This window comes from Malaclemys terrapin, chromosome 13, assembly GCF_027887155.1.
Source record: "Malaclemys terrapin pileata isolate rMalTer1 chromosome 13, rMalTer1.hap1, whole genome shotgun sequence".
Classification (NCBI taxonomy): domain Eukaryota; kingdom Metazoa; phylum Chordata; order Testudines; family Emydidae; genus Malaclemys; species Malaclemys terrapin.
The window spans coordinates 24940984-24967729 of record NC_071517.1 but is presented as its reverse complement, the minus strand read 5'-3'; the positions used below and the strand labels follow the sequence as shown (position 1 = coordinate 24967729).

General features: G+C 44.6%; 1 protein-coding gene across 1 annotated transcript in view; it reads left to right on the top strand.

Moving 5' to 3' along the window:
- The window catches only part of DNAH9 (dynein axonemal heavy chain 9), a 404651-nt gene that overhangs the window by 234240 nt on the left and 143665 nt on the right, over positions 1 to 26746 (top strand). The window contains exons 52-55 of the mRNA XM_054048023.1: positions 3972 to 4160; positions 13471 to 13706; positions 15718 to 15840; positions 18404 to 18608. Coding sequence (XP_053903998.1) covers positions 3972 to 4160; positions 13471 to 13706; positions 15718 to 15840; positions 18404 to 18608 — 753 coding nt within the window. The remainder of the gene's footprint in view (positions 1 to 3971; positions 4161 to 13470; positions 13707 to 15717; positions 15841 to 18403; positions 18609 to 26746) is intronic.

The window sequence follows — 26746 nt, the reverse complement described above, 5'->3', positions numbered from 1 at the left end:
TTGCCCTCCTATGACTTCCTTTATGCACTGATATAAGCAAGTTACGTGTTACTCTCCAGACATTGCTAGTTACCATCCTTCTTCTTGTAACTGCTAGTTCAAACAAAACATCCTTAGCCATTATCCTGCCATGCCATCCTTATCTTAGAAGAGGGTTGGTGTGTCCCGGTACCATCTCTTAAGAATGTGTTTATGTAGTTACTTGAGAACTCTGGGTGTTCTTGCACATCCTCTCTGGTCAGGAATGTGCTTACTTGGTTAGCCAATACCTAGTGTGTTGTTGTTATGCCAAGGCCAGGCCTGCTTTGGTTCACACCATTAGTTATGCCCCGGGCTCCAGCAAGCCCTACATCCTAGGGAGTGAGAGGAGAGAGAAACTACTGGGGAGCCGTCTCAATGGTCAGACACCTGCCAGCTGGAGCTGTACAAAAATGTGAGGCCCCAGGAATCCAGCACTCCCTCTCAAGCAGCCAGGAAGGTGGAGTGTGCTGGGTGACATCCCCGGACTCCACTGAGAAGGGCAGCATCTTCCATGCTGATGCCTGGCCAGGGGACAGAGTCTTCCATCTCTTGGCGCTGGGCACATTTTCCAGCCTGACAGTCACATATTTTGCTAAGAGATAAGAGTATTTAGAGAAGCATATACTGCCCCTGTGCTTTGATAGGGAGAAAGAGGATTATCCATTAATATTGTTATTTAGATTACCTCAGGGGATATATACAGACATATCGCCTGCCCCACAGAATGTGCACCCTAGAATGGATGGGAGGAAGAGGCAAGGAACAAAACTGTTCCTTTTGCTGTACACAGTTTGCTGCTGCAATGTCTCTTGGTGCAGTAAGGAAAGATTTGAAAACAGATACCTCGGTAATGCTCAGAATTCATATAACATCAGATATGGAGTTAATAATGCCCCCAACCACTCCTGAGAGCCCTTCCCACTCTTCACACCTCTCTGGAAAAGCCAGAACAGACAGAGAGTCTTTGCAGCTTGCCCAGAAGGTCAGCAAAGTAAGGCAGCTTCAGACCAATGTGAGACGCAGTTCCAGTGGAGATCCCCTTGCAACCACATTGCAGAGGTATGGGTGGCACCACGAGGAGGTGATCTGTCACATAGAGTCATATGTTTCATGACGTGTTACCATGATCAGAACTCAGACCTTAAAGGGCTCTTGGTCACAACGAAGACTTGGGGAAACCCATTGGAAAGCAGCACTCTGGGGTGCACCATTCAGCTCCATGCATGAAATCCCTCTAAGCAACTGCAGGCTGCAGCAACTGTCTTCACATCAAGCCATTCAAACCACCCTGAGTTTTCAGTCTTTGAGGAGCTGTAGGAAGATGAGAACAAGGGAGTTGAGTGATCCAAGGGCACTGGGAGCCACCAGTGTAGATAAAGAAGCCCGTGATCCTGGTTGGCCTCTTGCTGTGGAGATGCCGTGGCCTTGGCCAGCTGTGATTCAGATATGAAACAATGACTGGCTTGCTGCTGCCTCCTGGTGCCAGAAGGGTGTGACCCAAGGGGCAAAGGACAACAACCAGGATTCTCCACTTGCTGTTGAGCATGTGGGAACCAGTGGCAGGAGCAAAAGGAGATGGACAGAATCCAGGGTAATTTGGGACCCGAGGAAGGGCTGACAGCAGGGTCAGTGCAAATGACAATAGGAAAGGGCCTTCCCATGATGATGGAAGTTGAAAGGCTGAACTCAGGGGCCAGGCCAAAGGAATCTTAGCTGTTGTACATTACGCCTTCTCCCAGCCCCCTTAGCCTGTATGAGTTTGGATCCTTAAAGCTCAGTTAGAGTCCCATTAGCCTTGGCTGCATTACAGAATGGAGCTGGTGCAGACAGTGACTCTTAACAACAGTTGCAGCTGAAGTGGTGCTGAGCACAGTTTATCTGAGGGTGCCGACAAGGACAGACAGTGCTGGCGCCAGTTTCACCAGTGCTGGCTGCAGCTGCTGTCTGGACGAGTTCAGTTTTACAGTGCAGACAAGGTTCTAAACTCACACCCACTTCTCAGCAGATAATTCAAACTTCCTTCCCTATCACCTCCGATAAGGGGTGCTGGAAAAAATTGTATAGTGGGGGTGCTGAGAGCCATTGAACCAAACTGTAAACACTGGAAACCATTTCAAGCGCCCGCCACCCCAACCCCTAATTCCAACACCTAAGCCTCTGAATGTGGCACAGTGAATCTAACCCAGTAATGCAAACATCTAGGTCTTAGTCTTGCTCCCAGTTACTCACATCTGGCTTCAGTGGGACTTCCACCCACTTAACTAAGCCCACAGCAGATAACAGAACCATGCTAGGGTGACCAGACAGCAAGTGTGAAAACTCAGGATGAGGGTGGGGGGTAAGAGGTGCCCATATTAAAAAAAATAAAGCCCCAAATATCGGGACTGTTCCTATAAAATCAGGACATCTGGTCACCCTAAACCCTGCGCAAACAGTTTTGAGGACTTATAAAGAATACATCCTGCTGTTCTGGATTGAAAGACAAACCTGTGGATGAAGGGAATGCTGTTACTTTTAGTATATCTGAATTTTAGTAAAGAAACTCACAGAATTAATTCAAATTGGCTTGGATAGAAGTACTGTCCCATGGATCTCCAGTTGGCTGAAGGACCAAGAACTGTAGTGTGCTTAGTTGGAAAGATGTCTGCCAGGGGCATGATAAGGATCCATGTTAGGTCTGGTTTTATTTAACGCCTTATTAGTGACCCGAAGACTGCGAAAGTTGGGGAGACTTTGCAAATACCAAGTAAGGGAGAAAAATCACACAAAGGGCCTTGGAGGCTTTTGAAAAATGGACAGAAAACAGATTCAGTCAAGAAAAGTGAAAGGGAATATATGTAGGGGAAAATCATCGCAAACATACGCAGGCCATTCAATGGGCGAAAGCAACACAAAGCACCATTGCTGAGGATGACCTGGGATTTAGATATAAGTTTTCAGAGCATCATTGCAGCAGGGAAAGGGAATGTGATTTGGGGCTGCAGCCTCCAGTATTGCCAACTCTAGGCATTCAGAAATCACAAGCTTGGCTTAAAATCATGAGTTTTTTTACAAGTAATACATTTTGGCTCTTTTTCTGTTCCTTTTGCTTCCTGAATCTGGAGGGTGCATTCAGTTCAGGTTTTCAAGCTTTTCTCCATGACCGGGAGGGTGAAAACCTTTAAAAAAAAAATGGAAGCTGAGAGTCTCTTGTAATCATACAAGGAGCTGAAGCTTTAAGTAAAGCACCAAATTTCATGAGTCTTGTAATAAAGCCACAGGAGTTGGCAACACTGCTGACTGATGGAGACATCCTGCTCATGCTAGTCCCTTTCTGCGTGACTGATAAGATCACAGCTCAAGTGCATGTACATTCCTCAGCAATCTAACATCAGCGACATGTGCAGAGTTTTGCTTTAGTGGACTAGTGATGGGTTTAAAGTTAAGTGTTTGCAGGACTGAGGCCTTCGCAAAGAGCAAGACGGAGACCAAGTGGTTTATGAAGATTGAGTATATCTTGGCCAAATGAGGCATGAATTTGGGTAATGATAACTGTCTGAAATAACTGAAGGATCTAAATCTCAAGGAGCGAGAGGAATTACTGAGAGTGGTCCAAGGGGGTGTAACTAGGAGTGAATGGATGAAACTGTGGAAATTAACATTTTTGGCAGTGTACTCGGTAAAACTTCCTTATAGAGAGAGGAATATTCTTGCCAACAAAGTGGCAGATCCTTTTCTTGGGTCATGTACAGCTAGACTGGCAAATGGTCTAGGGATGTACTGCAGGGGGTGGTCTTTCAGTGGATGGGGAGGAATGGGCAAAATGCCTAACAAATCTTTCCATCTTTGGTTTTAAAAACATATCAAATATTATTTGAAGTCAAAGAGTGACAAGACATGTTAAAGTACTTGTGCATCGAAAAAATGCTCAAGGAGTCTGTCTAAAGATTAATTTTATGTTGGAATTTTAGGTTGGGGGACTTGCCTCTGAAAACGTGAGATGGGCAGAGGCTGTGAAAGACTTCAAAGAGCAGGAGAGCACATTGTGTGGAGATGTCTTACTAATCACAGCCTTCGTCTCTTACCTGGGTTACTTTACAAAGAAATACAGACAAGACCTGATGGATGGAGTCTGGAGGCCATACTTGCGCCAACTAAAAGTAAGCACTGACTACTTAGGATAACCATTGTCCCTGTCTCTTACAGGAGCATAATGTCTGACACCCAAGGAATCGCTGACAAACAATGGCTTCCATTGAGAGTTTGCCACAGGCCTGAGTAAGCGGCAACACATAGATGTACTGCTCTACATGCACACCAGTACCAGATGGTGATTCTGGAGCTCACCATCTGGTCCCTGGTCTCACCTTGCTCTGGGCGGGGGCAGTAATCTGTGCTCATTCTCAATGGGGTTGCTACCCCTCCTAGCAATTTAGTTATAAAAGTGACTGGCTTTCAGAGGTGCAGCGCATCTGCAGAATGCACTGATCCACTGGGAACTGAGGCTGCTCTGGAGGTGGCCTCAGTGTTAGCCCTGTAGAATTTTGGCCATGAGTAAGAGAGATGCTCCCAAAGGGAAAACAGACTGGAGGGAGGAACATAGCAAGAGACTGGGCCCCATGAGGGTGGAGCAGATCCAGAGATCTAGCCCTATTATAGGCTGGCAAGTGGGCATGAGAGCTCCATATTTTTGTGCATGGAGTTGATGCTGGCTTCATGAATACTTTGCTTCACGTTTCTATGTGTATCTCACGGGAAATATGGACGGGCCCTTTGGTTTGTCTGGATTTGGGGCTGCCCTGATGTGTCAGAAGTCCTGCCTTCACTTCATGGTTCAGGTGGACTAGCTTCCCGGCGTGTTTTGCTCATGTCACCCTGTCAGTGACCTGATGCAGGCAGGAGCAAGTCAGAAATAATTGGTGGCTTTGTCACAAAGTGTTTTCAGTGGAGCCACTCGTGCTGTGCTGAATCGGAACCAGAGTGTTCAGCAACTTGCAGGGTTGAGCCTTTGTGCAGCAGTAACTTAGTGAACATTACAAGCAGATGTGAAATGCTTAGAGGCTTTTTAATATAGCAAAAGCTGAGCGAAATGATCCCCATACTTGGAAGTTTGAGAAAGCAACAGGTGCCAAGTGATGATGGCAAAAAATCATGATATGTCCCTTCTTCTTCAAGAGATGGTCCCTCTTCCACTGTGAGTTTACACAGGCACATCAGGTGCCTGGGGATGGAAAATCTGAAAGTAGTGTCTGTTGGTCTGCGCATGCTCACTGACTCTCCTCGTGCCTATCCTCATACCTCTAACTGAGGGGATAGCGGGTGGGGTAGGGGACCAACCATCTCTCCAGTTCCTTCTCACCACCACGTGGTCCGGGGCAGAACTAGCTTCAGCTTCATCCTACAAGATAAGATTTACATTTAGCTTTGTAAATGTTTTAACAGCTTGTACATTTTTTACAGTTTAGTGTTTTATAGATCTCTTATTGTTTAGATTTAGTCTCTTTGTGGGGACACCTCCCCTCCCCACATACCTGTTCGGGTACTGGACTATGCCCAGGGCTCTGGGTTTTAAACTCTGCGCTTCCTGCCAGTGATCCTTCTCGGTCAGCAATAACCACCAGTACTGCCTGGACTCCCTTGGGCAAGCCCACATCATGGTGAGGTGCAGTATCTGCCAATTATTCTCCAGCCATAGTCTGGAAGGTTGGGAACTTGGTCATAAGACCATAAGAATGGCCATACTGGGTTAGACCAAAGGTCCATCAAGCCCAGTATCCTGTCCTCTGACAGTGGCCAATGGCAGGTGCCCCAAAGAGAATGAACAGACAGATTATCGTCGTGATCCATGCCCTGTCACCCAATCCCAACTTCTGGCAAACAGAGGCTACGGACACCATTCCTGCCCATCCTGACTAATAGCCATTGATAGACCTATCTTCCATGAATCTATCTATTGAACCCCGTTATAGTATTGGCCTTCACAACACACTCTGACAAGGAATTCCAGAGGTTGACAGTGCATTGTGTGAAAAAATACTTTGTGTTTGTTTTAAACCTGCTAACTATTAATTTCATTTGGTGGCCCCTTGTTCTTGTATTATGAGAAGGAGTAAATAACACTTCCTTATTTACTTTCTCTATACATCTCATGATTTTATAGACCTCTATCAGACCCCCCCTTAGTCGCCTCTTTTCGAAGCTGAAAAGTCCCAGTTTTATTAATCTCTCCTCATACAGAAGCTGTTCTATACCTCTAATAATTTTTGTTGCCCTTTTCTGAACCTTTTCCAATTCCAAGATATTTTTTTGAGATGGGGCGACCACATCTGCACACAGTATTCAAGGTGTGGGCATACCATGGATTTATATAGAGGCAATATGATATTATATATCCCTTTCTTGATGATTCCCAACATTCTGTTCACTTTTTTGACTGCCGCTGCACAGTGAGTGGATGATTTCAGAGAACTATCCACAATGACTCCCAAGATCTCTTTCTTGAGTGGTAACAGCTAATTTAGACCTCATCATTGTGTATGTATAGTTAGAATTATGTTTTCCAATCTGCATTACTTTGTATTTATCAACATTAAATTTCATCTGCCATTTTGTTGCCCAGTCACTCAGTTTTGTGAGATACTTTTATAGCTCTTCGCAGTCTGCCTGGTACAACTATCTTGAGTAGTTTTGTATCATCTGCAAATTTTGCCACCTCATTGTTTACCTCTTTTTCCAGATGGTTTATGAATATGTTAAATAGAACTTGGCCCAGTACAGATCCCTGGGGGACACCACTATTTACCTCTCTCCATTCTGAAAACTGACCATTTATTTCTACCCTTTGTTTCCTATCTTTTAACCAGTTACCAATCCATGAGAGAACCTTCCCCCTTATCCCATGACTGCTTATTTTGCTTAAGAGCCTTTGGTGAGGGACCTTGTCAAAGCTTTCTGAAAATCTAAATACACTATATCCACTGGATCTCCTTTGGAGACAACTTGTGGAGAAGGCCATGAGGCCTCAAACATATCCAGGCTAGGGAGTACCCTCTGTACATCGACCTGATTCAGCAAGGATGCTCCTTCTGGTGCGAAGTCTGACTCTGGTGTGGCAGTATCTATTCCCACAGAACCCCTGGCAGGGTCTTGTCAAGAATCCAGGAAGCACTCTCATAAGTCTGAGACTGTCTTCCTCTAAACCCACTTCCAAAAGTTGGATTTAGCTCTGAGCAAGCCCATCAGCTTGGCCCATGAGGAGTCCCAAGTCTAGATAAATTCATGTAGGATAGGTATATCAATGGCTATTAGCTAGGATGGGCAAGGATGGTGTCCCTAGCCTTTGTTTGCCAGAAGCTGGGAATGGGTGACAGGGTGGATCACTTCATGATTCCTTGTTCTGTTCATTCCCTCTGGGGCACCTGGGATTGGCCACTGTTGGAAGACAGGATACTGGGCTAGATGGACATTTGGTCTGACCCAGTATGGCCGTTCTTATGTTCTTGCATCCCAAAGGCATGAAATGAAAGCCCATAAGCACTGGGATACATCGGTACGGGATTACAATCCATTGATACCGTCGTCCTCAGCATCTCCAAAACAGCACCGATGAAGACTGATCATCAGCTTTGTCTAGCCACGTGATCATCTTCCTCAGCAGTTACACAATCTCCTCTGGCTCCAGCAGCTCAGACAAGTAGACTCCCTCTCACATCGTAGAGATCTGAATCCATTGCTGTGCCACAGGACATTTTCGCTCTCCCAGATCTGGAATCCCCTCCTCCATGGAGTCCTTCTGTCTCCAAAGAGGAAATAACATCATTGAGGGAGTTGACCACTGGAAGGAGTTTGTCATCCGTCCCATATACGGAATACAACTCTGCTCCAGCAGCACCGGCAATATTGCCACTGGAACTGGAATTGGCCTTCTCTTCATCGGGAGATTCCGAGCCACTCACTGAACCTTTTTTCCCCATTCTACATATCCTCCTCTACCCAAAAGACCTGCATCAATTTGGGACCAATCTTTGCCTCATCTAATTAAGAGCTGGAGGTACCTCATGCCGTGGGGATCCTGCAGATTTGGGCTGATCTGCCAGGGAGTCACTCCTTGCCGCCCCTCTAAGGGGCCACTCAGATCTGCCCCTGGATCCTACAGAGGAAGAGGAGCATTATGCACAAGATCTGGCAGTTCTGCCAGCACAAGTAAAACAGCCGTCTTCATGTCCAGATGAAGCAGTGACACCCCCCCGCCCCATGTCTCCTTCTAACACTCTCCCCCCATCTCCACAAATGACTTCAGACAGTTCCAGGATCTTCTTCGCAGAGTTGCTGGAGAACTACAGATTCCTTTTGAAGAGGTCTAGACTCTCATAATGAACTCCAAGACATTCTCCACTCCTCCAGATCCAACAGAATAACACTCCCCATTAATGAAGTCATAGTGGAGCCAGGTAGGACTTTTTGGCACACCCCTGCCACCTGTGCTCCCAGAATTGTTGTTATGTGCTGGCCAAAGAAACGGAATTTTTGTTCTCTCATCGTGCTCCCTTGTGGTCCAGGCTGCTTCTGAAAGAGAGCAACACCCCTGGTCTACTTCTATGGATAAAGAGGGCAATCCCTTGGATCTGTTGGGAGAAAGATTGTTTCATCATCTAACCTACAGTTCAGGTTAGCCAGTTACCAGGCACTAATGGTGTCCCTACCCTCTGTTTACCAGAAGCTGGGAATGCACAACAGGGTAATCACTTGATTACCTGTTCTGTTCATTCCCTCTGGGGCACCTGGCATTGGCCACTGTTGGAAGACAGGATACTGGGATAGATGTACCTTTGATCTGACTCAGTGTGGCTGTCAAGGCTGCTTCCCCACTCTGAACTTTAGGGTACAAATGTGGGGGCCTGCATGAAAACTTCTAAGCTTAACTACCAGCTTAGATCTGGTCTGCTGCCACCACTCCCAAAGTGCTAATTCCCTTCCTTGGGTAGCCTTGAGAGACTCGTCACCAATTCCCTGGTGAATACAGATCCAAACCCCTTGGATCTTAAAACAAGGAGAAATTAACCATCCCCCTCCTTTCTCCCACCAACTCCTGGTGGATCAAGATCTAACCCCCTTGGAGCTAAAAATAAGGAAAAATCAATCAGATTCTTAAAAAGAAGGCTTTTAATTAAAGAAAAAGGTAAAAATCATCTCTGTAAAATCAGGATGGAAAATAACTTTACAGGGTAATCAAACTTAAAGAGCCCAGAGAAATCCCCTCTAGCCTTAGGTTCAAAGTTACAGCAAACAGAGATAAACACTCTAGCAAAAAGGTACGTTTACAAGTTGAGAAAACAAAGATTAAAAACTAACACGCCTTGCCTGGCTGTTTACTTACAAGTTTGAAATATGAGAGACTTGTTCAGAAAGATTTGGAGAGCCTGGATTGATGTCTGGTCCCTCTCAGTCCCAAGAGCGAGCAACCCCCAAAACAAAAAACACAAACAAAAGCCTTCCCTCCACCAAGATTTGAAAGTATCTTGTCCCCTTATTGGTCCTTTGGGTCAGGTGTCAGCCAGGTTACCTGAGCTTCTTAACCCTTTACAGGTAAAAGGATTTTGGAGTCTCTGGCCAGGAGGGATTTTATAGTACTGTACACAGGAGGGCTGTTATCCTTCCCTTTATAGTTATGACAATGGCCATTCTTATGTAATGGCTAAATACGACTTCCTAAACTATGCCAGGTTTGCAGAATTTACTGACAGCCTTCCTCACCCAGACAGAGCTTTTTTTCCAAGCTCTGATAGATTAAGGCAAACTGATAGCCAATCCTACTTGCCAATCCACAGTAAATGCCATTGATACCTCCTCTAGACCTATTGCTACTGCCATTGTTATGTTCGGGGAGTCATAGCTCCATGCGTCAGAGTTCCCTAGGGAGGTCCAGTATACCATCGAGGATCTCCCCTTTAATGAACCACAGCTCTTCAACCAAAAGACAGACAAGTCCCTCTATACCCTGAAGGACTCTAGGGCTACCTTCTGCTCCCTGGGGATATATATGCCTCCCCCAAAGAGGAAGATTTTCCACCAGAGGTCCTCTGAACCAGTACACAAGAGGCAGAGGGTTCACAGGAGCTGCTTCCTCACACCCTCGGCAACAGGCTCTGTCTCAATCTCCGCTCCTGGCTTGACATTATTTTTTATGGGAGCTTGAGAGCTGAGAACCACTAAGATCAACACCTCCCAACCCCACATACAATTTGGGGGTCATATAGCACACTTTTTCAACACCTGGAATGCAATAACAACAGACAGACAGATGCTGAACTTCATCCACTCTGGCTATATGATAGAATTTGCATGCCCACCTCCCCGAAAACCCTGCTCCCCACCCCGCTTTGGGGATCGCTCTCACGAGAGTATTCTCAAACAAGAGGTAGACTCCCTATCAGGGCGAGGAGCAATAGAACATGGGAGTGGGTTTTACTTGCCTTTCTTCCTGGTACTCAAAAAGAAGCATGGATAGAGACCTCTACCTGCACCATCTCAACTACTTCATTCAGAAACTCAAGTGTCGCATGGTCACGTTGCCATCTATAAGCCCATCTTTAGAAAAGGGCATGTGGTTTACAGCCCTAGATCTGAAGGACACCTACTTTCATGTAGACATTCATCCCACTCACAGATGCTTCCTCAGATTCATGGTGGGCTCCAGCCATTTTCAATACAGAGTTCTCCCTTTCAGCATAGCAACTACCCCCGGAATATTTACCAAGATATTCTTGGTAGTAGTAGCTTATGTCAGATGTTGCAGTCTCATTGTCTTCCCCTACCTCGACGACTGGCTCCTTGTTGCCAAGTCCTGCCAGGAAGCTTATGTTTCAACTTCTGTAATGCTGCACCTCCTCTCCTCACTAGGAGTCAGCATAAACACCAAAAAAAATCTATTCTTACAATCTCTGGACGTAATTGGGGCCACCTTCAATTCTATCACCACAAGAGCGTACTTGCCCAAGGACAGGTTCCAGACCATGAGCAATAATATAACTCAAATCACAGACAACCCTTGAGTACCAGTCAAAACATGTCAGTCTCACTTAGGTCATATGGCCTCATGCACTTACATCACCCTGTTTCTACAGCTCCACCTTTGACTGCAGCCATGTTTGAAGGCAATGGTATACTTTCCAAACCGCCATCCCATGATCACCATGGTAACAGTTCCAGCCAAGGCAGTGTCTTCCCTCCTATGGTGCACAAATCCTCATCAGGTATGCATGGGCGTATTCTTTCTCCTTTCCTCATCAGACAGGACCATATTACCGCTCCCAGGGTGACCCTCTACTTCTTCCTTTGTTGAACTAGTTCAAACTATGCTTTCCATTCTCTACTTCTCCTGCCATGAGTTCTACGCAAAATCCAGCAGGACAGGCACAGATCATCCTGATGGCCCCCTACTGGCCCAGACATTTTTGGTTTCCAACCTCCTACGCATGTCATCTTGACTACCAATCATCCTCCCAATGTTGCCTGAGCTCCTGACCCAGTGGAATGACAAGATCAAGCCCCTTGATCTGTATCAACTACACTTCAGGGCTTGGCATTTAGATGGGCATCATCCTTAGAACGTTCGTGCTCCACAGCCATATGAGACATCCTTTCTAATAGTAGGAAGGACTCTACTAGACTACCAGATACTGGAAAGGCCTAATCAAAACCTTCCTTCCTATTCAGAAGCGTATTCTGCAGGGGGACCTGAACTTTGTTCTCAACACTCACAAGACCCACCTTTGAACCTTTAGCTTCTTGCTCCATGTTTCTCCTTTCCATGAAGGTGGCTTTCCTCCTAGCCATCACCTCAGCTGGAAGGGCTGACAAGCTTGGAGCAATGATGATGAATCCTCCTTATAGTATATTCCAGAAGGATCGGGTTTCTTTGCATCTACACCCCAAATTCACCCCCAAAGTAGTTTCAGAATTTCACCTTAACCAATCGATTCACTTACCAGTGTTCTTTCCACAACTGCATACTTTCACAGAGGAACAAAGACTCCATTCCCTCGATGTTCAGCAGACCTTGGCCTTTTCCCTGCAAAGAACAAAGCCAATTAGGAAGTCCCGGAGACTATTCATCGCTATGGCAGAAAGAATCACGGGGTGCACCATCTCCACTCAGAGAATCTACTAATGAATGCATTCTGTTCTGCTACCAGCTATTGAACCTTCCTCCCAGCCACCACGGGTTAAGAGCTCATTCGACAAGAGCACAAGCAATAACTCTGGCATCACTTCAGGAAGTAAGTATCCTAGGTATCTGTAAAGTGGCCACATGGGGCTTGGTTCATACATTTGCGAGACATTATGCCCTGGTGCAGGACTCCTCTGATGATGCCTCCTTTGGGACAGCGGTCCTCTGCTAAGCTCTACCATCTGCATCCTCGCACCCTCCTCCTGCTTAAGTACTGCTTGTCAGACACCCACAGTGGAATACAATAGGGACCGTCACTTGACGAAGAAGAGGAAGTTACAAACCTGTAAGTGCAGGTGCTTTGAGATGTGTGGTCCATATCTGTATTCCACTATCCACCTTCCTTTCCCTCCACTTCAGATTTTTTCTGGTTCACGGTAGAGAAGGAACTGGGGAGATAGTCAGTCCATCCTGCCCTTTATCCTCTTCATCAGAGGCACAAGGTAAGCCATGGTGCATGCGCGAACCAATGGATGCTACTTTCAAATTCTCCGGCTTTGGGTGCATGGTGCACATGTGTAAACGCACAGTGGAATACAGAAAGGGACCACACATCTTGAAAAATCTCCAGTTACAGGTCAGTAACTTCCTCTTTCTGTAACACTGAACAAGGAACTCTGTTAGAATAAGAAAGTCAGTATTATCCCTAAAGCCATCCTGTTTCTGCTTTACTGCAGAACTTCTCCTAGAACTTCCCTCCTGCTGTCTAACTTCCTGCTAGAAATGTAAAGAGACAATTCATATAGCTTCGCTAAAAGTGATGGCATCTCCATTTCCCATAACTGGTAATGCTTGCTTATCAGTTGTCACGTCCAGGTTTCCTAGGTAAACATAACTGTTCCAGAAAGGGGCTTCCCTGTTGCAGAAGCGTTTCTAGAGCTGCTACGGTCATTTTGCAACACAACAGCAGGCCTATGAGGATGTTAATTATACTCTTCAAAACTGTCGCTTCGAAGAGTTTGTACATGGAAGTTTGTGATCTGAACCTGCTCTGCTTAGCTGTGATGACTTGGTGTGCTTAGCATGCTGCAGGCATTATTCTTTGTTTTTTCTATATAACAGGGATGAGTGAGGTTTTTAGTGCTAGATCGAAACCATCCTGTAAAACTGTAGGCCACCAATAAATAACATTTAAGCTAAATTGCTAGATTCGGCTCTGCTTGCCCATTCTTGGAATATGTAGCAGCTTCTTCCATAGGTTTTTAACAATGTGCTGGGGGACATTCCTCCTTTGCTTTCAGGTTCCAGTCCCTGTAACTCCATTATTAGACCCTCTGACAATGCTGACGGATGATGCTGATATAGCAGCCTGGCAGAATGAAGGCCTTCCAGCTGATCGGATGTCCACGGAAAATGCCACAATCCTCACAAACTGTGAACGCTGGCCCCTTATGGTTGATCCCCAACTCCAGGGTATCAAATGGATCAAAACCAAGTATGGCGAAGATCTCAGAGTGATCAGAATCGGGCAGAAGGGGTAAATGCAAGCCACCATACAGAATTATGTATTTTAATTGCTAGCTACAGTGTCCAACTTGAGGTACTTCTTGTGTTTATCTTCAGTGTAAGGACTACTGGAGCAAATTAAAGTGGCTGGGGAAGCTCCCAAAGTTGTTTGTGTATTAATGTGTTTTCTTCATTACGAAGATGATAGTGATTTCTGTTTAAACATAAGCAGGGCTGTTCAATGCTTGGCCTAGTTGCAATAGAAACCGCCTTAAAATGGAAAAGAAGGAGAAAATAGATGTATGTGGGCACACCTGGATACCAGTTTTCTGCACTTGGGATGGTGACTCTCCACCCTGTGGCCTTAGTCCATTTCAGGCTCCCGTTGTGTTAGCATGTGCCTTATATTCTGACCCAGCTGACTCTGTTCCACAATGGGGCAAAGGCAGAACAGATCTCACTTCTACAGGTCCTAGAAAGGAGGAGAGCCAAAGCAAATAGAATAGAGCTGCCATATTCATCAGGGGGTTAAGGAAACTGCCAGTCCCACTCCCTCTTCCATTTAATGGGGCCTTGCAAAGAATTCAGGGTTAAAGACAAAGGAGGAGTAGAGACAAGGTGTATATGGAAAAAACTCCCCCCTATTCAAAGAGGATCAAGGTGATGATTGGCTGGTTGGAATTCCAGTCCCGGAAACAGGCCAATCAGATTAGGGTTTTAAAGGGTTGTAAGAGCCCCTGGAGGGTGCTCCTGGCTGCTCATCATGAGTTTTAGTTGTTTAAAGCAGTAAAAGGTGACGTGATGAAAGTGAAGGAGACATCTCGACATCTAGGTGGGAACAGAAAAAATCCCATAAGGTCCACTCTGCCTGCCCTGTGGTGCAGTCTCTCCTTTCCCCGTCTCCAGCTGCATGCCAGGGTGTCAGTTATGCACAGAAGGATGCTTTATTTGGAGGTGCAATGAGAAGAATCAAATACCCCCATTCACCCCCACCTTTGGCTGGCTGGCACAGGATGCTGGGGAAGCATCAGGAAACATCATGCCATTCCAAAACAGAATGATCCTGCACAGGTGGCTAAAAGGGCATTACGAAGGGCTGGTTGAGAGGGAGGCTATGTACACACCGTAATGTACAGAGGACTTGTATCACTATATTCCCATTGGCCTGGTGTTAATTCTTGGAGGTAGTGATTACCAGCAAATCCCAGACCTCCCAAGTTCAGCTTCATAATACATACTCTTCTCCGTGTGTAGCCAGTGAGGCCTTTGTTCTCATCTTACGGGAGCTATTTCTGAGTAGGAATGGTTTGTTTCTCTTAGCTGTCAGTAAGGGTCCTGTGTGCAGGCAGTGTCAGTGAGGAGTGGTAGTGAACCAGCTAGTTAGCACTACACGTAGTCAGCTGAAATCCAAGTCGTGCTGAGGACATGCTGGGAAAATCTGCACTACCAGAGAAGGTGCTTGCTTTGGCAGAGCATGTTTCCTTTATTGTTGTGTGTTCCCATAGGGAATTCTTAGATCTGACACACTCTCTGGGTCTGTCTACACTGCAGTCATGGGGTAGGATTGTATCTCATGTAGACATACCTGAGCTACCTGTAATCTGGCTAGTTTGGGTACTGGGACTGTGAAACCCTGGGTAACTCAAGTGGCTAGCCCACAATGAAGCCTTTGCTACTGTGGCTTCACTGCTCCGGTACCTGAGCTGGCTAGATTCGAGCTAGTATAGATATGTCCACACAACTGCAGCCATGACTGGTGTTTGCAGTGTAGACATACTCTGTGCCTAACCATCTAAAGCTGTGTGGATACACAGACACCCTGGTCAGCAAGCTCTCTATGAAATGTAATAGAAACCCCATTGGTTTTTCTACAGGAGGCCGACTGACTCCCCCACTCCTGCTCCTCATTCTTTTTTGTTGTGTTCTCATTCTTCAGTGGTGTTCCACAGTTTTCTCTGTCATCCCTCGGGGCTCATGCTCTTTGCTGCAGTGAGTAGAGTCTGTGCTGAATGCTGATATTGTATCAATGCCATCTGTGCTAGGTATTTGGACACCATGGAACAAGCCCTTGCTGCAGGTGAAGTGGTTTTGATTGAAAACTTGGAGGAATCTGTGGATCCAGTTTTGGGAGCATTACTTGGCCGAGAAACAATCAAGAAAGGAAGGTGAGAGTCTGGGAGATCGAATGAAATATGTGTCTGTGGCCATCTCACTGTCTGGCCTTTTCCCGGTGTTGGCAGGAGAAGAGATGGGCTCTTTATGCTAATATCTTGCCTTTGCCTAACCTTGGGGGGGGGGGTGTGTGTGTGTGTGTGCGTGTGTGTGTTTCTCACTTCACTCGTGTTCTGCTTTTGGGACTAGGGGTGAGATTTTAAAACATGGCAATCATAGATAGTCACTTGGAGTTGAAATAAACCTTTAGCTTCCTTAATTAGTCGGTTCCCTTAATCACTTGGCTCCCTGTATAGAAACAAATATCTCTCTCCCCTTATGTGGCAAAGACACCTCTGGACATTCCTAATGTCTATAGGTTGGGTAATTTTATTTCAAGTTATTGTCACACAGATTGTGAAGAAAAGATGCCCTCATGTTGTCCATCCTTGTTATTGGCTATTTGGGAATAAAGTTGCAGCTTTAAGTATCAGGAATACAGGGAGCAGAACATACTGGGAGATGGTTCTTGGGGTAATGACAAGGTGCCTTTCAGCATGAAAATATTCATACAAAGAGGCAGGAGAGCAGTGTTTCCTTTTTTGCTTCTTTTTGAGTGGGATTGAAATGACTGTGTTCTTAGACCCGTGTTCAAATAATAGCAACAAATAGAAGTGTGTGTGCAGAGCTATGTGGTTAACTTAACTTTGGGATTCTTTGGATGCTATCTCACTGGCTTTCACACAATGGAGTCGTATTTCTTTCAATATGTCTGTGTCATTCAGACTTTTAACGCTCTTTACATCTAGCTTAACAGGATCACAGCATTTGTGTGACCTCAGCTGTTCCTGCACCAGCTGTAGATGCAATCTCACTTGTGGCTTTGAATGGTAAACAACAAAGAGCCTGTTAAGCTTTGGATTGCACATTCCTTAAGATCCTCAGAGATTATTCCCTTACTGTTGAACACACTTAATATATAATTGAATGATGTAAACTTCTGGGAAAACTAGGCTCTCCTTATTGTGAAAGTAAAGCATCAAAACCAAGATGGCTGTTTCAGTACCAAAAGTGATAGCTAGAGCAGAAAAATTTGAAAAAGGAGACAAGATTGTAGTGTATGTGACATGAAACTAGAATCTCTTCTGACAACGGCAGAACTAAAACACTCCCTTGTCAGTGGTGTATAGCTCAGTTCTAGAAAGTCACTGTGAAGTAACAACAGTTACTATTTGAAAAAGGGAATGTCGGCCATCCAAATGTCTAGCTTGCTCCTTAGTCTTTGGGTGGTTCTCTTGGGCATCCTGGGGAATGGGACTTACTTTCATATTCAGAAACTCCACACAAAGGCACCAATCCTGCAAGCTGATCCACATGGACAGATGTCCTGTTGATGTCAAGGGAAAGGATAGTCTTGTGGTCAAGGTTTTGGATGGGGACTCTGCATATCTGGGGTCAGTTCTGGGCTATGTTACAGGCTCTTTCTGTGACTGTAAATAAGTCATGTGATTTCTCTGTCTCTCCAAAACCTATTGGTAAAATTGAGATGATAATATTCCCTTTCTCCCACTCCATCTATTTAGACTGTAAGGTCTTTGATGCAAGAACTGTCTCTCACTATCTATGCATATGTATGTGTATATGTATCTATGTATATGAAGGTATGTAACCTATTGCTCAAATCAGCCTCTGTACCAGATGTAGTTAAAACACCACAACCCTCCTACTGTGGACACCGTCATACCAGTATAAAGGGGCTTATACCAGTATATCTGTCCCCATAAGGCAGAGGAATAAACTATATTGGCATAAGGCTCTTTTATCCCAGTATAACTGCATCTAAACTAGAGCATGCACTAGTATATCAGTAAAAAAAAAATCACACCCTGAACTGAAATAGTGATTAAGTTCTGAAATAGTACAAAGTTCTGTGTAGAGCCCGCCTAAGATAAATGTACATTTTTCTCAGGACATAACATCACTATACCCCACATTCATCTGGGAATTCTGCTCTGATTCCTGCTGGCTGCATTCATGCCTAGGTTTGCTGTGCTCTGATATTCCTTCTGCACCATCCCTCCCCTGTCATTATAAACCATAACCTATTTGTCAAATTGTGCAATATATAAAACAAATTGGAATTTTGTCTGTTATCTTACTTCTCACAGGCGACAGTACAGTACAGCCAGTCTCCAGTCTTGGCTTCGTTTTTAAATCTCAGTGAGATCTATGGACCCAGCCTAGTCTGAAGAAAATAGGCTCCATAGTCATCAAGTTGAAACTTTTTTTTTTTTTTTTAAGACAGACTGTTGGACTGCTTCAAAACTAGGAATGACTTACATTTGAGATCGAGCACCTCAAATGGGGACGGCCTGAAAGTCTAGACTATCTCAAACATGGGGGTGTCTCAAATGCCATCTAACCATAATTGTTCTTAACTTGAAATTGATATCTCTGTATAGTGAGCATATATAATGTCATGTTGTGAAATGCTATTAGACATGAATGACATTAGTAAGTGAGCTAAAAGAGCTTTGGAAGCCACATGAACATTTGCATCTGTTAATTCTATTTCAGGTATATTAAAATTGGAGACAAAGAATGTGAATATAACCCCAGTTTCCATCTCATCCTCCACACAAAGCTAGCAAACCCCCATTACCAACCAGAGATGCAGGCACAGTGCACCCTGATCAACTTCACTGTAACTCGAGATGGCTTGGAAGACCAGCTGCTAGCAGCTGTAGTGAGCATGGAGCGGCCTGACCTGGAAGAACTCAAGGTAAGGCGCTGGTAGCAAACGCTGTAATTAAGGCACTATTGATAAATATTCAAAAATCATGAGTCAGGACCCAAAATCATGAGATTGGCGTTAAAATAATGAGATTTTAATAAAATAATAAATATTGGTTCTTTTTCTTTTCCTTCTGGGTTCAGAGCCACGTCTCCAGTTGCTAGGGCTTTAATTAAAATATCAAAATTGTGCAGTTTGCAATAAAATCATGAGAGCTGGCAATGCTGCTAAGGATGGAATTCAGTTATAACTCTTGCTCCTAACTTGCTAAAAAGTTCTCCTTTGGAGCTCAGACTTCACAGGCTTCAGTTTAAAGGTAACTTGTAAAAAAGCCTTCAGGAGATTCCACTCAGTCATTTTTCATTGATACAAGGTTTAATAAAACATACACACTGCAGAATATTATTGCCACACCTTTTCTCTCATTTTTTTTTAAAGTTCTGCCCTCTTTGGGACAGCTTTGTGCTTTCTCCCTTTTCAGCCTGACAGGCCTCAGGAAATCTGGATGGCAAATTTTTGCAGGGGTGGCTTAACAGAAGGTAGTGTGTCTGCTGGGATAGCACCAAGGCCAAAGACTTAGTGGGTTCTAGTCCCACCTCTGCTACTAGTTTGCTCAGATGAGTCACTTCATCTCCTTGTGCCTTGCCCTCTATCTGTGAAATGGAGAAAATGATACTCACTTCCTTTTTAAAGTGCTCTGAGATCTGTGGCTGACAAGTGCTATGGAAGAGGTCTATACGATATAATTGTTATGTGTGTCCCAGGAAAACATGCCTCCCATCAGGCAATGAGGAAAGTCATGGGCATGAGAAAAATTTACCAAACATGCTGTTTTAGAGTCCTTTTGCAATTTTTCTGCATTCTGTAATATTTGGCAAATATTAAGCATTATTTTAAAAACTATTTTTAAAGTTGCCAGATATCGCCATTCCAATGTACACAAATATGCAGCTGTCCGTTGAACCCACTCTTTCTAAAAAAATGTCTCAAGTAAAAAAAAGAGCAGCAGCACAAATTTGAGCAATTCCTCCTTCGTCTCATTCTCCTCAGTCAAGGGGGTTTCAAAACCTAAGCAGGACCACTGAAATTCAAATATTTAAATGTATATAAGTCTAATTAAATGTATACCCCAAATAAAAAAATAGTAAGAGGACCAAAATAAAATGCTACCATGGCTAAACAACAAAGTCAAAGGAGCAGTTAGAGGCAAAAAGGAGTTCTTTAAAAATTGGAAGCCAAATCCTACTGAGGAAAATACAAAGGAGTATAAACTCTGGCAAGTCAAGTGCAAAAGTGTAATTAGAGAGCCCCTCCCCCCCCCCCCCCCCCAAAAAAAAAAAAAAAAAACAATTTGAAGAGTAACTAGCAAAAGACTCAAACTAACAGCAAAAAAAATCAGAAGCAGGTAGTCTAGCAAACAATCAGTGGGGGCCACTGGACAATTGAGATGCTAAAGAAGCACTCAAGGCAGACAAGCTGTTGCAGAGAAGCTAAATTAATTCTTTGCATCCGTCTTCACTGCAGAGGATGTGAGAGAGATTCCCACACCTGAGCCATTCTTTTTAGGAGACAAATCCGAGGAACTGTCCCAGACTGAGGTGTCAAGAGAGGAGGTTTTGGACCAAATTGATAAATTAAACAGTATTAAGTAACCAGGATCAGATGGTATTCACCCAAGAGTTCTGAAGGAACTCAAATATGAAATTGCAGAACTACTAACTATGGTATGTAACCTACCACTTAAATCAGCTTCTGTACCAGATGACTGGAAGATAGCTAATGTAACCCAGTTTTTAAAAAAAATGTCCCAGAGGCAATCCTGACAATTACAGGCCAGTAAGCATAACTTCAGTACCAGACAAATTGGTTGAAACTATAATTTTTATAGTAAAGAACAGAATGATCAGAGACACAGATGAACATGATTTCTTGGGAAAGAGCCAACACCGCTTTTATAAAGGGAAGTTGTGCCTCACTAATCTATTAGAATTCTTTGAGGGGGTCAACGAACATGTGGACAAGGGTGATCCAGTGGATATAGTATACCTGGACTTTCAGAAAGTCTTTGAAAAGGTCCCATACCAAAGGCTCTTAAACCAAAGTAAGCAGTCATGGCCTAAGAGGGAAGGCCCTCTCATGGATGGTTAAAAGACAGGAACCAAAGGGTAGGAATAAATGGTCAGTTTTCAGGAGAGAGGTAAATAGTGGTGTCCCCCAGGGATCTGAACTGGGACCAGTGCTGTTCAACATATTCTTAAATGATCTGGAAAAAGGGGTAAACAGTGACGTGGATGATACAAAATTACTCAAGATTGTTAAATCCAAATCTGACTGAAGAGTTACAAAGGGATCTCACAAAACTAGGTGACTGAGCAACAAAATGGCAGATGAAATTCAGTATTGATAAATGCAAAGTAATGCACTTTGGAAAACATAATCCCAACTATATATACAAAATGATGGGGTCTAAATTAGCTCAAGAAAGAGATCTTGAAGTCACTGTGGATAGTTCTCTGAAAACATCCACTCAATGTGCAGCGGCAGTCAAAAAAGCTAAGAGAATGCTACGAACCATTAGGAAACTGATAGATAAGATAAAATATATCATAATGCCACTATATAAAGCCATGGTACTCCCAGAGCTTGAATACTGCATGGAGTTCTGGGTGCCCCATCTCAAATAAGATATATTAGAATTAGAAAAAGTATGGAGAATGGCAACAAAAATTATTAGGGGTAAGGAACAGCTTCCATATGAGGAAAGATTAGAAAGACCGAGATTGTTCAGCTTGGAAAAGAGACAACGGAGGGGATGTGTGATAGAGCTCTATAAAATCATGACTTGTGTGGAGAATGTGAATAGGGAAATGTTATTTACCCCTTCACATAACACTAGAATCAGGGGTCGCCCAATGAAATTAATAGGCAGCAGGTTTAAAACAAACAAAAGGAAGAACTTCTTCACACATGTGACTAGCATTGATGGGTGCCCAACTTGAGACACCTTGAAGGACATGATTTTCAGAGGCCAGCTGTTTAATTCTTTCTAAATATCAGGTTGGACATCGAAAATGGAGGCACCCAAAATCATTAGTCACTTTGAAATTCTTGGCCAAGATATTCAAAGGAAAAATCACATTAATGCAGTATTAAGGTTAAACAGTTAAATAAAATACCTTGGGCTCTACACAGGAGTAACAGGATGAAATTCTCTGGCCTATGTAATACATGAGGTCCAGACTAGATGATCTAATCATCCCTTCTGGCCTTAAAATCTATGAATCCATGAAAAAGACAGGGCTTTCTAGAACAGAGTTAACTGGCCATACTGCACATCTTGCATATTTCATTATACATATTTAGCAATGTAGAAATATGTACTACTAAATGTTCACCTAAAACAGAAATAAAAAATATTACACATGTTCATTTCAGATCTGTAGGGGTTCTACCTTTTTTGTATTAATGACTTTTTAAAATATTTTAGCTGTCCAGCTTAATGATGCATTAGTTTTACATGCAATATTAAGGTTAAACAGTTAAATAAAAACCCTGTGCTGAGCCCAAAGTATAACAGGATGAAATTCTCTGGCTTTTGTAATGCAGGAGGAAACCCAGATAGCAGCAATGGTGTAGAAATGTGTAACCCACTGATGTACTGTAAAGTGCAAGACAACGCTATCCAGGTGGGGCTCTAACAAATCCATCTCCTGTGTACATCAGGCACAGAGAGGGGCCTGAAACACACTCTGGCCAGTGGGTTACAAATGCAGTCAACACACTCGTCTTCACTGGTTCATATAGGACTGGGTTGATGTAGGGTGCACCTGATTAACATAGTTGTGCCACTAACTAGGACGCATTCCACCCAGCTTCAAAGTCATTTCATTTTAATGAAATAATGACACAATGGGAAAGGCAAATCCAATACACCGTGCAACTCTCAAATGCAATATTATGCTTTGGGGATTATTAGCTCAGTCGGATTCTGTGGTATTTACATCTCTGCTTTAAAAGAGAAGCTGCCTGTATTAGCGAGAGAGAAGTGAAAATGATGTGAATTAGGAGTCAGGTCTTTTTAAGCTCCTAGTGATTGAGGGGAGTGGATGCTCAAGGAGGAGGATTGGAAGGTAGCTCCTCAGCGCAGCTCCTAAACTGACCAGAAGGGGTCAGTGCTGTCAGAGCTGCCTCTGGCGTGGGGAGTGAGGGCAGGTCTACACTAACCCCCCAATTCGAACTAAGGTACTAAGGAAGTACCTTAGTTCGAACTTACCTCGGTCCAGACGCGGCAGGCAGGCTCCCCCGTCGACTTCGCGTACTCCTCTCGCCGAGCTGGAGTACCGCAGTCGACGGCGAGCACTTCCGGGTTCGACTTATCTTGTCCAGACAAGACGTGATAAGTCGAACCCAGAAGTTCGATTTGCTTGCCGCTGAACTACCGGGTAAGTGTAGACCTACCCTGAGGGCTCAAGTCACAGGATTGCTAGGCTGGCTTTTGAATCAGGTTAAGTGAAAATGCATGTGGAGCATTTTAATGCTTGGGATGCCACAAACCTCTCTCCACTCCTCTGTTGGGAATTCATCTTCCATTGCTGGAGTTTCAGATAAGCACACAGGCCAGCATTTTCAAACTCAGATCCCTAATGTTAAATCTGCAGCTAGGCGCCTATGGAAAAGTGGCCTGATTTCCAATGTGAACTGTGGGTGCTCAGCACTTCGGAAACCAGGGCACTTATTTGCTTTGAAACTTTTGGGCTCAAGTTCCAATGGAGGGGAAGAAAAATGTTAGTGAGTGCTCCACAGTTAAACTTCCAAGCACTTCTGCTGGCCACAGGGTACACAAGACAAATCAAGCGGTTTATTTTGCAAAGTCAGGTCCTAATTTCTCAGGATATTTTCCCTGTGCTCGTTGGCCCCATTGCACTTGCTGCAGTCCCCAAGGGGGAAAGAGAGGGGCTGTATGCCACCTCCATATCCCCACCCCATGCTTGGGCTTCCGGGGGCCAGTGTTAGGGCCAGGTCAGAGGCAACTGGTTGACACAGAGTGAGTTGCTCAGTATCAGGGCTGAAGGTCAGGGATCAGTCTGGGGCCAGGCCAGGTCCAAACCGCAGAGTTAGAGTCCATTACCAAAATGAGACTGTGAGGCGAAAACTGGGATGGGGCTGGGCCAGACTCTTTCACAGGGGTCAGCAGTGGTCTTAAGCCAGACATAGTAACCCATGATCAGAGTCGGGGGCCAAGCCCGAATCACAGTGAGTCACAGCGAGGGGTGGTGAGCAGGGTCTGAGGCACACCAGAAGTCTGCATTATTCAAACAACTCCCAGAAATGGCTTCCTGATTTATATGGGAAGTGCCAGCAAATCAGGAAACCCCAGAGGGCTGTCACGCATGCCCCTTAGGGTGAGATTTCCTGCAGGGCATCTCAATTCCTCTTGGTGGCAAGCCCATCTGGGCCCCTGGTGGTTATGGGGAAGCAATGCCTGCCTGAAACTCCACAGACCCCAACTGTAGTACCGTGGGCTCTTAGAGGCAATTTGGTTTCCTTTACAATTTAGAGTAACCTCAAAGCTGCTCTAATTTCCACCAGCAGTAACAGCCCCAGGTCACTGGAGCACAGTACCCTGAGGGCACATGCCAGAAGAATGTCCTCCTATCCCCCCTCCAATGTCCCCAGGGCTGGGGGAAGTCTTCTCCTGTGTCAAACATGTCCTTTGCCAACAGAATCCCCAGCTAACCAGTTAGGACTGTTTTGTGCTGTCCTAATCCAGCAGCCCAAAGAGACTGGATGTGTGTGTCAAGGATCTGACCCTTCTCCTCACAAGTCTACATAAACTTCTAAATCTGTGCACATCCCTTTAAAGTCTAAGGCCCTGCATGAGGCTCAAAATCAGTTGATTCAGCAAAAGAACGATCTGATTTGATCACTGAACATATTATTCGTGGGGGTGTAGAGATATTTTTTCCAGGTGTGTTTGGGTTAGAAATAAACACCAAGATGATTGCTGAACAAATTCCACTTCTTGGTAAAAGCTGGAGTATGCAAATAACAGCTAAATAGTTTTTAATTACTGCACATGTCAGGTGGGCAGCTGTTGAGCCCTCCCACGTCGCTCTGACAGAGCCAAGCAAAAAGACTCGGGGAACCTCCCAGCCTGCTTCACATTCTCAGAAAGAGAAATGAACAAGTGTCAGTGTGTGGAACATGATATCAAGTTATGAAAGCATCAACTTCATTGGCCTAAAGGGAAAAGAGTTTGACATTGCAACCAAAGAGTTAAGGCATTTCACTGAGCACAAACCTTACTGAGAGATGTTTGACTCTTAAAATCTGTGATCTCATTGGTTATTTAATATTTAAAGTTTATATACAATTTGCAGAGACAGCTTCATGGTATCTCTATTGCAAATCTATCAGTGATGACGTTTTATATAGTTTTGGAAAGGACAGCCATGTAAAATTAAAATAAAGCCATCGCGTTGGCACAACCTGGAGAAGCCAGGGAGTGTTTTATGAGTTTTTGTATATGGAATTTGTTTCCTTTAGCCACAGACAGACAGGTAATTTATCCCCATGTTACAAATATCCAATGTTGGGAGGCCAAACTCACAATTAACCTTTTCAATGATGTCTGCCTATGCCAGGGTGCACGCTTTGTACCTATGCCTCTCTGAAATCTCTCATCAAAACTAAGGAGCTAGACAATCAGAGTGGAGGAAAAGGACCGTGAAACAAGAATGAAGCTGTTAATGATTGGCGCTGCTTTGCAAGGGTATAAACAGCACATCAGGACAGAGTGCCTGCAGCATCCTCAGATTGCATAATTATAAGTGGAGCCTGTAGCATTGCCTATAGTTAACGTTGCTCAACACTTCCCATTGTAAGGCCCTGTTTCCAGCTGCTTCTAGCTTTGCCAAACTAACTGGTTGAGCTGACAGTTCCCGTGAATATTTCTGGAAAGTTTCAGCAAAAATAGTTCAGCTGCTTCTAAGAACAAAAGTAGGGGAAAATACATCGGTTTGTTGATGTTAATAAAGTTCTTACAGCCGTTTCAGTGTGCAGCTCAGGTGCTTTGAGCAAGAATTTGAAATTTGGCAAGGGAGTTGCCTGCATGTCAGGAATGTTCTTTTTACTGTTCCCATGTAGAACCACCCAATTTGATTAAGATATAAGCCTTGGAACATCACAGTCTGCACATGCTCAGTAGAGACCTGTTATATTTGGCAGCTAAATTCCCTGAAGATTCCATCTGCACTGAGCACGCTCCAGCCCAGGGATGCAGGGACAGATGAGAAGTTGTTCACCGAGAGATTCACATCTGTATTCCACTCAGGTGTGGAGCCAGTGGTGTCCAGAGCCAGAGAGTTTTCCATACAGTACTTGTCGGGGGGGGGGGGGGAGGGCACACGCACACTATGCCTCTTTGGGTCCCCTCCCAGGGCAATTTAAGAGAGATGCTATCCTGATCCCTCTTAGTTCCTTCTCACTGCCTGAGTCAGAGCTCACCATGTGGTTTACTTCAGAATTGCTATGCAGTTAGAGGGTCCTTTCCTATGTCTGTTTTTTTGTAGTTATAGCTCAGTAGTAGTACCCACTAGTTAGTGATAGTTTAGATTGTTTCAGAATAGAGCCCAGTGGCATTTGTCACCAGGCTTCAAACACCGGCACTGCCCGTCATGTGGGGTCGCAATCCCAAATAGCAATCCCCACACACTGCCTTCTATTCCTCAGTGAGGGGCATATCAAAGAGAGGGGCAGTATCTATCATTCTTTTAAAAAGACAACACAGATCTCCAGAGACTTATGCCTCAAACAGCATCTCATGTAGCAAGCAATGCGACCTGCTTCAGTGCCAGGGCCTTTGGCCAATCATCCAACCCCACAACTAGCCTCTGAGGAACAGCAATCTCAGACAAGCCCTTGGACTCAGATTCCTTTCTGCAAAGAAGGGATAGATCCTCCTCAAGATGCTCTCCACAAAAGCGAACCCACAAAGTGGACAGGAACCATTCCAAGTCCCTAAGAGACTCCCTCTCTATGTGAAGGAGGAACTCCAAACATTGCCAGGATTCCTCAGGTGCCCAGGGTAGAGTCTGGCCTTTGTCCTGTGGCTCCCCGTACTGAGA